Raw genomic sequence first — 16758 nt, 5'->3', positions numbered from 1 at the left:
CATTTTGTTCATTACAAATGTAGAAGTGCACACAACATACTACAAGCGACATCAAAGGAGCTATAAGGAACGTAATGTCATATCTCTTATCAACAACAATTCAATTACAAGAAGATATAATAACGAGGGAATTGCAAATGCTAATCAAAGAGGGTGATCCATCTGAATCTCATGCAAGCAAGCAAATTTCAAATCATGGTTTAAATCATTCGAATAAACCACCTTTGAAGATAAAAGACTTGCAAGTGCGATGTGCTTACAAATAACAAGAAGATGTTGAAAGATATGTTGTGGTTATAAGACCATGACCTAAAATATCTTGTAGAGTGATAACTGATCTACATGCAAACAATGATTAAAGATCTGCAACACATACAATATTTCTACAAAGACAAATGTATGTGCCACATGCCACTGATGGGTAGATGTAGAAAGACTTCAGTAAATGCAGTATCCTGAAGTCAATTCCAGTCTGTGAAGGAATATATCTACCTGCCTACTTGTAGCAATGGCGGATGTACTACACGAGCCAAATACCATAACAAAGTGCATAAAGAATATGACAGATACAAGCCCCCACGAGCTTTTTCCCCTCTGTGAATATTACATACAATCTACGAACAAATGCCAAAGAACTACAATGAATGCAAACATCAACGAACACAAGGCAGGAGATTAGTTGGTACACTACGAACCACCTGCAGAAAGCAACGAGTAGTACACGACAGTCTACCTGTACGAAGCAGCGAACAATTCTATTTAGAAGCTGCTACTTCGCGCCACCGGATCCGCAATATTATTGGAAGCGGACAGAAGGCGTTTCACAAATATTCCAAAATGCCCTCACACATGCACTTTAGTTTGTACACACTTAGGTACACTAAAAGAGGGTATACAATCAAATACCCGTATGGGCCCCGGCGAGCGTGTTATTGGTACACACGTGACGTCTAGGGATGCTGCGCGGATTATTAAATTTGAACCTGATCCTTCTAAGTAGATAAAAGGAGTTGACATGGTTCAATTATAAAATGCCCCCAAATACCCTCATGGGCCCCAGCGAACATGTTATTGGTACACATGTGACGTTTAGGGATGCTGCGTGGGTCAATAAGTGAATTCTAGTTCGAACCCGATCCTTCTATTTGGATCAATAGGAGTCGACAGGGTTCGAACCTTCAAACAAGTACACGGTTGTGGTGACCAGTGTATTTGTTTTAATACATTCATATTAGGCCTTCAAGGCCTATAATCAAGAGAATTCATTAATAAAGGCACCTCGATGTTTAAAATTTTAACTTCTTTTTACTTTAAGGGGTTTCACATCAATATTCCTTAAATTTTTAGTTGATCCTTAGTGCACAACCTAGCCATCATTTAAATGATTAAGTCATTTGATATTTATATTAAAATTTCTAATTAATTTGAAAAAAAAAAGCAATAACAAATTTAAACCTTCCTTATTTTTCAAGAGTACTCTTGCTTGCCTTCATTGTATTTCTTCAACTATACTATTTAATTTGTTCATTGTCCAATACAACAATAAAAATTTCTAACAAAATGCAAAGTAACGTCTGAAATGTCGAATTAAGAGCAACATTGATGGTAGGAAACGTCATCAAAGATAACATTAAACTCATAGAACATATTTAAAGTCAATGTCGAACCCATCGAATATCATCAAAGACCATGCAAAAGCATCGTTAACATGGAAGTCATCTAATTATTAACTCACCTTTTAATTGCATTTTATATTTTATTCTATAAAAAATTTATTCAAATTATGTTTAAAAAATTTTCCTTTCTTACTTTCACATGTTCTTTCCTTTGGTCAAATTGAGATCATACAAATTGATTCTTTTTCTTCTTTTCTACACTGGTAGGAAATTCATTTATTTTTTGTCTCTTTCTCTTTGCCTCTGATGCAATTGAACCTATTGCATGATGCTTCTTCTTTTATGATTTCAATTTTGGCAAACAGGTCCGAATCACCTTACAACCAAACATAAACCTCTCCTTTTCTTCTATCTTTGAACAGGTCGCATGATGCTTTTTTTTTTTTGTCGAATAGGAAATGCATAGCTGCCCATTTTCTTCTTTGATTTCCTACTCCAGCAATTAGGTCGCACAAAGACTCACTACACCCACGAGTGAACTCCTCTTTTTCTCCTTTATCTTCATCAAACATCAGCGACCTGGATCGCACGATCGAACATCTATTCTTCTTTTCTCAAGTTCGCTCGAATTTCTCTTCTCTGTCAAAACACACTACATGCAAACTCTCTCCTTCCCCTCTTGTATTTGACTCCATTCAAGGCAAGCATGTATGGCCGATCCTGAGATCGACCATGGCTTTGTTTATAATGCCCAAGGAGAGATAGATATCTTCCTATCTGCTTTCTACGAACCAGATTGGGAGTACGACGGCACGGTGGAACGCTACGTCAACTACATCGTCTACTACCTCGCCGAGACTATCGAGCTTCAATGACCAAGAACATCGTGGTTCCTCGTTGGACGATCCTTGCCTCCTTTACCTCTGGCTACCTTCCCAACAACCAAGCTCCTCGGCTCTTTCTTCCTAGTGGTCATTTCAAGTCTAGTGTAGAAGATCCTCAACCACTAAGCCTTAGAACTGTAGAGAGAGAGAGTAAACCCTCAAGGTGAACATCTCAATATTAAATTTCAGATTTGTGTTATAAGCTATTACATTACGTTTGCCTTTGTATTTGATTAAGAACGTCTTTGTTAATCTTCATTTATTTCTTTGCCTAAGCAAGTTGAAGATTGCGAATTTATAACATTTTACTTTGATTTGACGCATAATTTTATAATGGTTAACTTTTAATAAATTATTTTGTTAATCTCTTGTAAACTCCTCGCATGTATCACATCAAAAAATCAATCTCAAATTGAAGATTGCTGAGACATAGGATGAGTTGATGAAGATGGTGCTAGATCTAGTAGTCAAGTACCACACTTTTGACTCTTTGGAATCTCATTCATTTGTTCTTGAGAGAATTGATACAACATATGGACCTTAAATTTTTGGCAAGACATAAATCTAGATAATTTGTTCAGAAAAATAATTTGATTTTTTTTTAGTGTTTTTATTTAAATTAGAATGAATTATCTCTTTGAATTTATTAGATTTATTTTGATTTAAATTATGATGAATTATGTTTTTGGATTGCCTTAGATTTATATTTCAATTAGTTGTTAGGATTAGATTTCAATTAGTAGTTAGGATTATATTTCAATTTGGTTAAGGATTAGTTTTGAGTTTTGTCTGTAACCTTATTTCTATAATTATGGAATGATAGATGTATTTTAATTATCCATGAAGTGCAATTAAAATTATTTGTTATAGTCCTCCTTTCACTTTTCTCTCCCTCCCTCCCAGTTATCTCTATCCACATGAATCTGTCTCCCTTCTTTTTCTTCTTACAATTAAAGATGCCTCCTGATTTCCATTAATCTCAAGCATAAAAAAATTCCTTCTTTCTCTTATATTGATCGCATGTAAATACCTACTAATTAGTTCATAACGCATCTGACGCCTCCAAGCCCTGTTCCCCCACAGTACTGCTTCTTACATGCCATGCTTTAATGGTAATCCATCTCTTCTCCTCAATCAAAGTCAAATTGCTGTGGTGAAGTACATCACTGAGCCTAATCATGCCTTGCCTGATTGTCAAATATATCTGGTCATTACTTTAAACTGTTTGATTTACTGATGATGCTTTTGCTCTGATTTGGATTTGTATTTCACTCATTTGATATGCCAACTCTATTTCACCATATTTTATGTATTGACCCAATTGATGGACGCATTAGTAAACTTCTCTTGATGCTGATCTTCACATTCAACCATGCCAGTAATGTTAATGTTGACATGCTATGTTGGTTTTTGCTAACCATTTGTTTAACCTTTTAGGGTATGGAACTATGAAGATGCGACACAATTAAACAGTTTTAGCAACCATTATTCCTCAGATGGAGGAATTTCTAAGCTCTGCCTTGTGAATGAACTTGATGATAGCCTGCTTCTTGTTGCTTCGAGTAAGCTTCCTTTTTCCAGTTATTTATAGTGATTTGATAACCAGTCGAGTGGATATATTTGCTGTTTATTTGGTTTATGATGACGTTACCTTGTATGCAGGTGAAGGAAATATTCGTGTATGGAAAAATTATACTCTGAAGGATAGACAAAAGCTTGTGACAGCATTCTCATCTATTCAAAGTCATAGAGCTGGTGTTCTAGCTTCAAATGCTGTAGTTGACTGGCAGCAACAATCTGGATATTTGGTACTATTTTTCCGCTTCTTTCTTCTCATTTTGCTATTTTATTTCCTTAATGCATAACTAAGTTTCTATTCTTTATCATGTTTTCTTTTATCAGTATGCTTCTAGTGAGATATCCTCCATCTTAATTTGGGATCTCGATAAGGAGCAAAATATTAGTTTCATTTCATCATCATCGGACAGCAGCATATCTGCACTGGTAAGCCATTTCGAGAGCTTGTGTATGTAACTTGCTGTGTGAGTGACTGTGGTCGAATGTGTCTTGAATGTTGAGTTATTAATTACTGAAATCATTGCATCCTTATTTTATTTATATTGCATCATGATATGCATGCTATGAGGTGTGTATACTTCTTAAGCGCATATTATGGTCTCATCGAGATGGGCTCAATGTTGTTGGGTCAGTTGAGCTGCACAAAATCTTAAGGAAAGGATAGGAGTATTTTGTGATGTCATGATGCAAGTATGATGGTTTGCATTAGTTATATAAGTAGGTAAGAGAGCTAGGGCGGTGTGAACAAGCCATGGGCGTACGTTGAGTGAAGTTGAGAGCATGTTGTGAGTAGAAGATACACAGACAGGGTACTACAGGGTAAATAACAAAGATTTTTATCAGGTTAAGGCTTTGATACTAGCTAATATTGCACAGCTTGAATTAGATGAGTTTAATTTTGGAGGTTGATAATATTGAGAAACAAAGGGTTTGACGAGATAGACGAATGAACTTCTTAGATGGAGAGAGGCGAGGGATAGAGATGAAGTAATAAAGGAGAAACTTTAGGAAGGGGGAGAATTGACAAAACTCTTTCTCTAGCTTATCTTATATTAATCAAGTATCTTAGAACGATATTGGAATCCCATGTATAAACTCAGGAGTTATATTAGATGACTAAATTTGATAAAAATGATCACGACATTAATATATTCTTATTACACAACTAATAAGAATGCGAATAAATACTTTTAAGTATAAAAAAAGGCAAATACAAAATAGACTCCCGTAAAAATTAAAGGAACTTACAGTACATCAACGTGGCATGGCCTAAAAGCCTCATCCCTCCTCTATGGTTGCTAGTAACTACAACTCATATCCACCTTATTGTTCCTCATTTATGCCAATCCAACACTTCTTCTCAACCAATAACCTATGCAGCCTCCCGTAATGTATATAGTCTACAATTAACCACCACTTTTCCAAGCACCCTGAAACCTTACAGTGACAACTTCATAAGCCAATTGCAACACCGTATTCGATAGCAAAGTTCTGCTACATAAATCCATTAGCCGGCTTTTGATTATTTTTTGTATTGCTCCTATATTGCAGCTTCAGGTGAGGGTTCAACTCCCACCCATGTTGTGTGGTTATATATGTATATGTCATCTTTCAATTTTCATTTTCTTTCTAATAACTTGATATCTGCTTAAAGTAATATTCCCAAATACCGATGCTCATTCATGTGGATGCATTTGAGTATCTTATGGTAGTCTAGATGATGCAGAATAGTCATCATGAGGTGGGTTTAAACTTCAACTATATCGCTGGACATGCAAGGAGAGCATGCTCATCTATTTGTTCCATAATTATTTATTTCCCCTCAAGGCCGTCCCCAAAGGGCAGAAATAAAGTCTTGGTAGTAATGTGATGTTTATGTAGAGTTCTATCTCTATTATTGGACAGGAGGCTTACATTTCTTTTGTACTGCTGGAATAACATTAATAATGAAGTACATAATAGAAACAAACAAGATTGTTTGATTTTTAATTTCTTTTTGTTGATTTTGTATTTCAACAACAATAAATTGATAAAGAATATGATATCCGTTTGTGTGTGTTTTTTGTCATAGAAGTGCTGGCATACTTTCCTTTTTCTGGGGAAGTTGTTGTGAAGATTTGTGTGCATGTGTATGCTCCATATACATATGTGCTTGGATTTTGATATTTGCATATCTTTGTGCTTTGATAGTCTGCTTCTCAAGTTCGCGGAGGTCAGATTGTGGCAGGTTTTGTTGATGGATCAGTTAGAATATTTGATGTTAGAACTCCGGACATGTAAGGATATCTTTGAAACCTGATATTGGTTTAAGTTTTAATTTTTCCTTTTAAAATCATGATAAGTATCTTTATTTTTTAGAATTACATTATTTTGTATGCTTTCCAAGCATGACCTATAGTTTGCGTTTGTTTGATCATACCAATTATTTGTCACTTGCAATTGTTATGTTAGGCCTGTTTGTGCAACAAGACTGCATACTCAAAGGGCGGAGAAAGTTGTTGGGATTGGATTTCTACCAGAGCTTGATCAATTTAAGGTAATATTTATAAAACCATCTTTTTGGTTATCTTTTTCTATTTCCCTTTTGACTTCATAGGTTTTCTTCACTTCATTGTTGCATGACCTTATAGATCCATTCTTAATACACGCTAGTTTAGCTGGATACTATTGATGGTATGCCAAATTGTTTACTGCAATATGTTTCCTGCAGCATGTCTTTTTTTTTCAAGTATAAAATTTCAGTTGTTGCAATCTCTTTTGCAGTTTATACTATTTTGACAAAGGATATTTTACCTAAGAAAGGAAGAATAGTTACAAAGGTTTTCCATGCATTGTTAACCTCTAAGATTGATTCAAAACCTACGAACTCAAGTTTTTTTAGGCGAATCGGTGTTGCCAAAATCAACTACTCTAGATTAACAAATAACTTCTTTATTAAACATAGGCCCAACAATAACTACGAATTATCCACTTGGATTTTGTCAACCAACTCAAATCTATTTAGTTTTCAACATGACTTGCTTGAATCCAAGTCAACTCACCTAAGCTTGACTTAAATTGACTAGATGTCAACCAATCTTCTCAGGCTCAATCAAATCCATTTAGATCTAATTTAAATCCACTCAATTGTAACCTCGACTAATTGAGCCAAAGTACGCAAGTTTGTCCCAATTTGCATAGGCCTAAACCAATTCACTCATGCTCGACCCTAATTTACTCAAGCTTAACTTAAACTTACTATAAATTAATATGGTTCAATTCAACATTGTTTGTATAAACTCAAGCAAACCTAAACCAAATATGGCTAAGTTAAATTTTATAAAATCAATGGCTACTAGTTTAATCATGCACCTGCACTTGAATTCACTGTAACTTATAAATGTACCCTCTCCAATCTTAAGTTGCGCCCGTGAATGCCACATTTTATAATGGATAACCATTGGTTATTATCCTCTTGTGGCTAACGAACATGATTGCATGGCTTACCCAAGCCACACTGTCCTTAACGTCTCAAATAAGGACTTGCAACCCAACCATTCATAATGACCTTGCCAACTCTATCTTCTAGTTTGTCTTCCCCTTGCAAAATGGCTCATAGTTGGTTGTCTCCTTAGTAACTTTTGCCACTTGGATCATTATTACGCCAATATTGTGACTCATCAATTACTAATAAATATGGAATTAAAGCCTTCAGTGGGCGCTTGAGCAAGAGAAGAAAATGGATGACATTGGGTTTGAGTAAAAGTTATAATTCGTTCTTCTCTTTTTTTTTTCTGGTGATTGGGTGGACTCTAAAGGTTCATAGTGTCTTGAGCTCTGCCCACCCCTTATCCTAAAATCCTTAGGCTCTATAAGAACTATAAGGATTTCATCCTAATACTTTCGCCGACTTTCAATGATTTACAATGCTCAAGAGGCCACTTTGGTTGTGACCTCCTATGGACTCACGTCTCTTTCTCTAACGTGCTCTTATGGCCTCCATACCACTCACCCCCTCCTTGTAGCTTCACCTATATCTAATGCCAGTGCTTCATCTCTTGATCGCTTGATTTTGTCAAGATTAGCCCTAATAATGGAATTCATATAATTGTTCTCCATCTCACAATTTTCTTATCGTTGATAAATCGACAGTTCATAATCCGACTCAAGCCCAACAATTTTCTTTTGTGCAAACATGCATTATTTTGGCCTTATCTCTCGACAACTCCTTAGCATGCAAATGCAATAGTGAATAATTTAAAGAATCGTTGATCTTTAATTTAGTTAATATGAAGGTTACTGTTGATAAAAAATTCATATGAATTTTTTATTTAAACTTCGATTCGAAAGAAGAAGAAGCTTGAAGATCTTCTCATCGTTGATCTCCAATACATACAGAGTTTTTCCTTAGTTGATCTTTGATTCAAGTTCAAAGAGATGAATGTTTACCATTGACAAGTAAACCTCATTGCTTTTTAGTTGCGACAACTACGAATATCATGTGGCTTTGGTGTTTTTGACATGCTTACAACTTTTGGCTAGAGTTAGGGAAGGTGTTGAAGTGGCCCGCTTGAAGGGAAATATGTTGTTGGAATGATCTCGCTTAAGATTTTGCATTGAAAACACTTTAAATAAAATGCACATCATTAAAATTTTGAAAAGAAAATCTTCAATTTGATTAGCAAATACCACATTGTTGATCTTTGATCTGGTCGAAAATTTTGAGACCTTAGTGTCGATGATCTTTGATTGTGCTGAAACTTGAAGACCTTCACACCTTTGATCGTTGTTGTGACCAAAGTTTTGCCTCGCTCAATCGATCTTCAATCCGTATTCGAAGATGTGAATCCTCCCATATGGATGTCATGCTTAAGCAAAACTTGGCAGTTACTTTATTGTTCGTAGCCATTGGTGGTATGAAGATCTCATGGCTTCAACTTTGTCGACATACCAATAACCTCTAATTTGAGTAGCTGTGGCAATGTCATTTTTGAAACCACTAGTGAAAATGGAAAAACCTTTTGCCCATAATTAGAATTGGAGCCTAAAAAAGAATAAGAAATACAAATAATTAAAATAAAATTATTTGGATTGTAAAATTCATCATCATGAACCCTTGGTTAACTTTTAAGTCAATTGAAATCATGTTGTCATGTAGGCATACAAACAAGGTAATATATATTCACTTTGAAAGGTGTGTGATGAGGACATTAGAGATCTACGGCTACGATCGTGCCTATTTATTTTGATCTATTTTATGTATTTAATTTGTTATTGTTCTTTTTCCCTTTCTACCCTCACTTGAGGGCTTTGTCTTATGTATGCTCTAGGGGCAATAGTGTCTTTGTTATTTCCCTTCATGTATTTGGCTATTTAAAGCCTCCATCTTCTTCTTGGAGGGTTAATGAATGGTTCATGCACTTGTGTGTTTTGAGGGAGTTCTTGGAGAGAGCTTTGGAGAAGTCCCTTGGTGAAGGGCAACAGATCACCCACCAACCTTGGAAGCGTCAGGATTCGTTGTTCTATCAATTTTATTTTTAGTTTTCCCCTTCTTCTCTTCTTCAAGCCACCAACCTTAGCTCCCTCCCCTCCCCCACCACCGGCCTTCACCCCATCCACCATTCCAAGCCGCCGAACAATCATCTCTCCACCCCAAACGCCAAGTCAACTCCATTTAACTCACACCCCTTCCCTCTCTAGCCTAAAGCCACCCAAATCCCAAACCCTAGCCGTCGGCCTTCCCCTCCCATGGATCCAAAATCGATTATTTTGCTTCTTTCCAAAATAGAAGCATGAAGATTAGGAGGGAAATCCAACTCAAAATCGGATTTTAAATTCAAATTTTGAATTCTTTCCTAAATCGACATAATCTATATTAGGAAAGTATTCAATTCTTGGATCTAACTTTAAATTAAAATTAAGAGGAATATTAGCCGAGATCACTTAAGGAAACCCCTCCAATCAATCCCTACTCCAAGAATTCCGCCTGCCCTACTTGCCCCTCCTCCCTTTCTTTCCAATCTCCTCTAGGGAGAGAATTGAAGACTTACCTAATTTAGATCCTCTTAAATTTAGAAAGATTTCAAATTTCAAATTCAAATTTATTTGAATTAGAATCCTTTCCTAAAATAAGATTAATCTAATTTAGACACTTTCCAAATCTCCTCAAATCTGAAATAATGAGAGATCCTCTCTTAATACTCTTTCCTTAATTAACATCTTATGTTTGGAAAGGATTTCAAATCCCCAATCAATTCCCCCCATGCAGGGCCGGCAAACCACCTCTCTCCAATTCAATTAACCCCAATAATTACTCCTATTATTTCCCCATCCAATCCCACTAAGTAACCGCCCTCTCACAAGCCCTCTCCCACATTACTTCCTTTTTTTCCCTGAGATTTCTGCTGCTGTCCACGTATTCCAGCAAGTTTGACTTGCTGTCCTGCACCCCTGAAGGCCATAGACTGCTGTCCAGAACTCACAACATTTTATAGAAGCTGTCCACATAATTCACTTCTTTCTTCACGATCTCATGCATCCATTAGGGAAATCCCTGGAATTCCCTCCTCCAGCTTGCTGTCCAGTTTCCTGGATTGGTTCCATAATCTATCCCGGGGATAGGAGTTTTGATAACTGCTGTCCTGAGCCTACAGTTTGCTGTCTACAGATTTCAGACTATGCTAGTTGGCTGTCCTCCACCCAGAAACTGCCAGAATACTGTCCAAATGTCACTAGGGAGTTAGAGTTGCTGACCACTCTTGCTCACACATTCAAACGATCGTACCGGAACTTCGTAATTCCTATTTCTTTGGGTAAACTTTTTTCTCCTACTCTTTTACCTTTTAGTCTCTCTCAATTGTAGTTCTAATTGACTCATGGAAAATTGTGTTAATCCTTCCCGCCAAAGCTTAGTACTTATTAGGAGTTGTGTGAGCACATAATCATGCTAGCATATTAAGATTAATGTCATACGATGTTTATGGATCACAAAATTCTTAAAAAGTAGCCCACGTCTCTAAAAAAATGTCCAGGGCTTCACAATTCAAGCACTATAATAAAAGAAATATATAAAAAGGTGTGATGATGGATCACTTATGTTCAGGGCATAATTCATCAAAAATATGTTCAAATGACAAGACAGTTATTGTAGACATCATGCATGATCATGATTAGCTCATGGGCAGATAGATAACCAAATAGTCTGTTTTGGAAAGTTGCAACAATTTTTAAACGTAGTTGTAAGGTTGTAGCTGGGAAGTAACTTTTTTTAAATTGTTGTGAATATTATAAATAAGTTTTTTGTAATCAAACAATTGTTTTCTTAAAGTTTTCACACATTAGTAACTTGATTGTAACAAACAGCTTCCTGTCACAAAATTTTTTGAAAAATAATGGGAAAGCAACAAAAAAGGAAGGTTAAACATAATTGTGGTTGCAATCTAGAAAGGAAAGCAGTGAGAAAGTTGTCCTAAACATACTTAAAATGTTCATGAAAACTCTTTTTAGAATCATGACACTTAATTTATTAGGCATGTGGGCCAATAGCCTGGATTTGATTGTATTGATTCTTAGTTGATCTAAGGGTTGGAGTAGCTCCAGTGCAAGATAAATGCTTGATATTGTTATTGTTGTTAGTTGATCTAAGGATTCTAATGAGAGAGTCGCCTTAGAGGGTTTGGTCACATAAAACAGAGGCCTTCCGATGACCCAGTTAAGAGACTACATGTATTATATTTGGCTTATGTTAAAAAAGGTAGAGGTAGATCTAAAAAGACTTGGTTAGAAAATATTAAAAATAAAATTCATTTATTAGATTTAAATGAGAATCTTAATAGGACACAATGGAGAAAAAGGATTAATATAGCCAACCCCACATAGTGGGATAAATGCTTGATATTGTTATTGTTGTTAGTTGATCTAAGGGTTCTAATGAGTCAACACCTTCAAGTTATCTTTTCTTAAGCATGAGATCATAAAACTCATAATTATTGGCCATTTTAAATTCAAAGCAAACACACCTATATTGGATTTCCCTTAAACTTAGGGTTATAAGTTCGAGACCATTTAGCCATATTAATAAACAGAGTTCTTAGTTATAGTCATGGCTTTGAAAATCAGACCAGATCAGTTGGTTCAACCACTTCAATCGTGAATCAATCATATGGTCAGTTTGGTCCTCATAAAAAATCGACCTAGCATCAAACTAGTGAGAACAGGTTTGAACAAGGTTTAAAATTGCGCAATTGTGTATTGAGGCGTTTTTTGTAAGTGAGGCAAGGCGTAAGCCTCAATGCGTTTTGAGGCATAAGCCTCAAAATCTAAAAATTGCGTAATATCAAAATAAAAGCTAAAAGTAATTTTGTATATAATATCCAAATAATTGAACTATGAAGTAACAAATTTACATACATATAAAACAAAATTTTGTATAAGATGTAAAGTGTTAAATAAAAAATGACGTGAAATAGAATTGAAATTCAAATATTATAGGAATAGAACAACATCATGTTCAGCTCTTTTTTTTTTTTTTCTTAGTTGTCTACTCATCTACATTTAATTATTAAAGAAAACTGAAATAGTTGGCAACAACTCAGAAATCATCTGTACTATCACTACCAAGGGGATTATTATTTGAGTCACTGTCATAATAAATTGGTTTCTTCCCTGTCTCATCCTGTAGGGTCCAATATCTCATTCTGCTTCTTCTTCATTCATTTCTATCATCATCATTTTTCATAAATGTTTGTCATTAACATAAATATAATACTCCAAAATTTTAAAGGAGATGGTGGTGGCATTATGAGAGGAGCGCATACATTGTGATTCATCTTTGTATCACTATTTGGTACTTGTTTATGGAGTACTGCAGAAGTTAATAAATTTCATCCATGAATATAGACTCGACGAAGTTGAAGGTGCATGCAATCACGGAACTAGAGCCAGAGGAGTACAAGGTGTTGGATGAGCATAAGGACAAGTGAGATGAAGGAAAAGGCTAAGTTGAGGAGGTGAAGTCGAACCAGAGGATGGTGCTCTTGAAGTCATTCCTATAGGTGTTGTTGGGAAAGTCATGGTCAAGGAAATTAGTTGTGTGATAGTGAAAGGAGTATAAAATTCTCGTTAAGCATCATTACCAAGGCGAAGCTGGAGAATTTGGTGATTAAGTAGTTAAAAGGGTGTGACTAGAGTTGGGAGAGGAGGCCTTGTCTATGTCCACTAGGGAAAGAGCTGGTGTCCAAGTTGGATTATCAAAACCTAGTTTAGCTCATAATAAACGAATTAGGTATGGGTTATCAAAACCTAAAATCAACTCTCAATTAAGCTCACAAAGGCAAGCTTGATCCATGATTGTTAGAATTCAAATGAAGTACCAATTTAGCCCGATGTGAGACAAACTTGGGACAACCTGGTTGGGTAGGGTCACCAAAACCAGAAGCGAGGCCCAATTTTTAAGTGCCCAAAAGTGAGGTCCAAGTTTAATGTGTTCAAAAGTTAAACCATGGTCCTTTTTTAATTTTTTTCTTAACGGGTCTCGTTTATCAAAACCCAAAGCTTTTATAAACCCAAAGTCTTTATATAGGCTTTAGCTTTTTCAAGTTGGGTCCATTTTAGCGATATTTCAATACTCTAGATTTCGATTTAGTTCTACTGAGCTAGGGTCAGGTTATTAAAGCCCAAGATCAATGTCCAATTCGTTAATTGGGATGGCAAGCCTAAGCCCAGGTTAGCCAAACTCCCTGGTTGATCCAACAAAGTCCCTGGTTAAAAAAATATAAATTCCAAATTAAATTGGGGTCTTACGCGTATGAGCTGTCCTAATCACTCAAAATCCAAATCCTTATGTCCCCTCAAAAATGTCATGACATCATCTTGAACACTACCGAAGGTCGGAATTTTCCATCTTTGAAGTAATTTTATGTTGGAATGGTGTATCTTTTATTTTCAAGTTTTACTGTATATATATTAATGATGTATCGTAGCTGTCTTGGATGCTCATATTTGTCATTGATTTTGAACCCCAAGGAAAGGCTTTTGTTTCCATGATAAGCTATAATTATTTAACATCATCGTCGCCATTACACTTATTCCAGCTATTTTGAGTCCTACCTGAGGAATTTATTGAGCCATGCAACTCTTCATTTGGCTTGATCAATCCATTTTCAAGGTCAAGTCGCAATTGACCATTGACTATCTTGTCAAGCAATGGAGATGTTATTATTGAGAAGCTTGAGCCAATTTGATGTTATTGTCCATGTTGTCTTAGTGTTGTGCCATAGTTGTTGCTTTCATATTCACCGTGGGTGGTCGGGGCGGCAAGAGGCGGCAGCCTGCGACTGCGATGATCAGCAGAAGCCAACAACGGTGGTGGTGGTTGGCGGAGGCAGTGGTGATCGGCGACAATTACAATGAATTTGTGATGTATTTGGAACTTACCCAAATCAGAGGTATTCCAAATACACCAAAAATGAACTAGATGACGCATTCTAAATGCACCAAAATTTTAAACTACATTTGTTTTACTTCAACTCAAATGCCAAAATTTTCAAAACCACTATGTTTTGAGACGTATTGTAATAGCTTACGGTCGCTATTACACTTTCAAATCATTCTATTTTGATTTGATTGTTATGTACTTAAAGCAGTACTGGTGTTTTTTTTTTTTTTGGACCAGCAGGATAAGGTAATGTCTTTAGATTGCAGTGAGTTTTGAATGTAGAAATTCTCGAGTAATCTATTTTTTTGTTAAGAAAACAGCTGTAATATCTCTGCAATGTGATATGATTGCAGATTGTGAGTGCATCTCAAGCTGGGGATATACAATTTTTGGACATTCGAAACCACTCTGAAGCTTACCTCACAATTGATGCCCATAGGGGTTCTTTGACAGCTTTTGCTATTCACCGCCATGCACCAGTTATTGCCAGTGGATCATCCAAGCAGATCTTTAAGGTCTTTAGTCTAGATGGAGACCAACTGAGTATCATCAAATATTACCCTACTCTCATGGCTCAACGAATTGGTTCTGTCAATTGCCTCAATTTCCACCCTTATAAGGTCCTCCTAGCAGCTGGCGCAGCTGATGCTTGCGTTTCCATCTATGCCGATGACAACTACGAAGCAAGATAGCGTTTCAATCATGTTTTCTGCTTATTGATTTGGTGAACATAGCTGCTTGCACAGAGCCAACGTCTTGCCGTGCAGCGGGTTATCAGGATACATATCTATCTGGTTTGCCTGTGCAATTGGAATTCTAACAATGTTCATTAGCCTCAACTTACCAATGAGTCATGTCACCAAGGATTTCTGCCATTCTGCATCACACTCGGAGGAGAAATTATTAGTTGCGGATACCAGACAGGGAAAATCATCCGGATTTCTCTGTCTACAGTAAAAGCGCTGTCAAAGCGCTGCTGCTACAATAACTGTGCTTTTACTTTTTATAGAGAGAAATCCGGATGATTATCTCTGTCCGGTGTCCGCACCTAATAATTTGCCCACTCGGAGGCTCCCAATAACCAGTATATCTAGGTAACAGCTTGTATATCCTTTTTTGTCTTATCTAATTTTTTTTTTTTTCTTCTTTGGTCATATTTTATTTTTATAAATTATGATGCTTCAATGGCAACAGGGTTGTTTGCTTTTTCTTCTATGTCAAAAATAATAATTTTCACCAAACAGTGTATGACTCATCATTTTAGTCAATAATTTATCTAAAAGAGCAGAAAAATGGCATTCATTTGATCACTAGATCTTCATACTAACAACGTGCTTTTAGTTTATAATGTTTGTTTCTGCATAATGAAAAAAAACTTCCATTGTTAAGAAACATTAATACTTCCTTGTTCAGTGAGCTAAGGGTAAATAAGATATAAATTGCCAAATATACTAACGCGTCCTCTCTCTGGAAAATGGCTAATGAAACTGCTGATCAGTTAATGAAGAAAGTTGTCTCTCCATACTTCGAGCTCAATTTACAATTCATTTTTTATTTGTATTTCTTTATTTCCTTCTCAATTTACGTTCCATCACCTCATATGTTCACCATATTCACCAATATTTTTAATCACATTTGTTAAAATCGATATTCATCATTATTTTATCACTCCTTTTCTTCTTCTGTGCTTTCCATGAACTATTAATTTCTTTATATTATTTCAGGTATAAAGAGTAATGTTATTTCTTAAATATATTAAGCTAGAGTTTGATTTAGGTTATAATTATAGGTATAATATCAAATCAAGAATATTAGATCTAGAATTTTTATAGGATTATAAAAACATAACAACATTATTAATATCTAGAATGCAAATAAATACATATGTATATATGTTTTTCCCCTCTTTTTACTTATGTTTATATGTTGATAATGTTAAACCTCAGTTTTCAAGGTTGTCCATTTTGTTAAAATTTGGTGTTATTTTATGCATTTAAATTGAATTTAAAGTATGCAACTTTTATTTATTGGAGAGTAAGTTTATCATCCTTTTTTAGGATGTTATCCTTGATATTTGTAATAGGTTCTTTGGACATTTTATAGGTTGTTAGTAGTACTGTTCATATTTATTTTTTCATATGACCTTATATTGAAATTTGGTGTCCATATTATGATATTATTTACTATGTAGATACTTCCATCATGTTAATAAATTTCATGTTTATAGGATACTTTGTATAATATCAATTCAAGGTGCCATAATGCC

General features: G+C 35.5%; 1 protein-coding gene across 2 annotated transcripts in view; it reads left to right on the top strand.

Annotated features, from left to right (window-relative positions):
- Nucleotides 1-15802, top strand: part of LOC110101051 (regulatory-associated protein of TOR 1) — a 60434-nt gene extending 44632 nt beyond the window's left edge. For both annotated transcript variants that reach the window (XM_028700531.1, XM_028700532.1), the window contains 6 exons: nt 3938-4062; nt 4163-4308; nt 4403-4504; nt 6269-6354; nt 6530-6614; nt 14846-15802. In XM_028700531.1, coding sequence (XP_028556364.1) covers nt 3938-4062; nt 4163-4308; nt 4403-4504; nt 6269-6354; nt 6530-6614; nt 14846-15184 — 883 coding nt within the window. In that variant the 3' untranslated portion in view covers nt 15185-15802. The remainder of the gene's footprint in view (nt 1-3937; nt 4063-4162; nt 4309-4402; nt 4505-6268; nt 6355-6529; nt 6615-14845) is intronic.
- The last annotated feature ends 956 nt before the right edge of the window (nt 15803-16758 follow it).

The sequence above is a fragment of the Dendrobium catenatum genome, unplaced genomic scaffold, assembly GCF_001605985.2.
Source record: "Dendrobium catenatum unplaced genomic scaffold, ASM160598v2 fragScaff_scaffold_1553, whole genome shotgun sequence".
NCBI classification, from domain to species: Eukaryota; Viridiplantae; Streptophyta; class Magnoliopsida; order Asparagales; family Orchidaceae; genus Dendrobium; species Dendrobium catenatum.
Note: the sequence above shows the minus strand (reverse complement) of the source record. Positions and strands in the feature narration are given on the sequence as shown.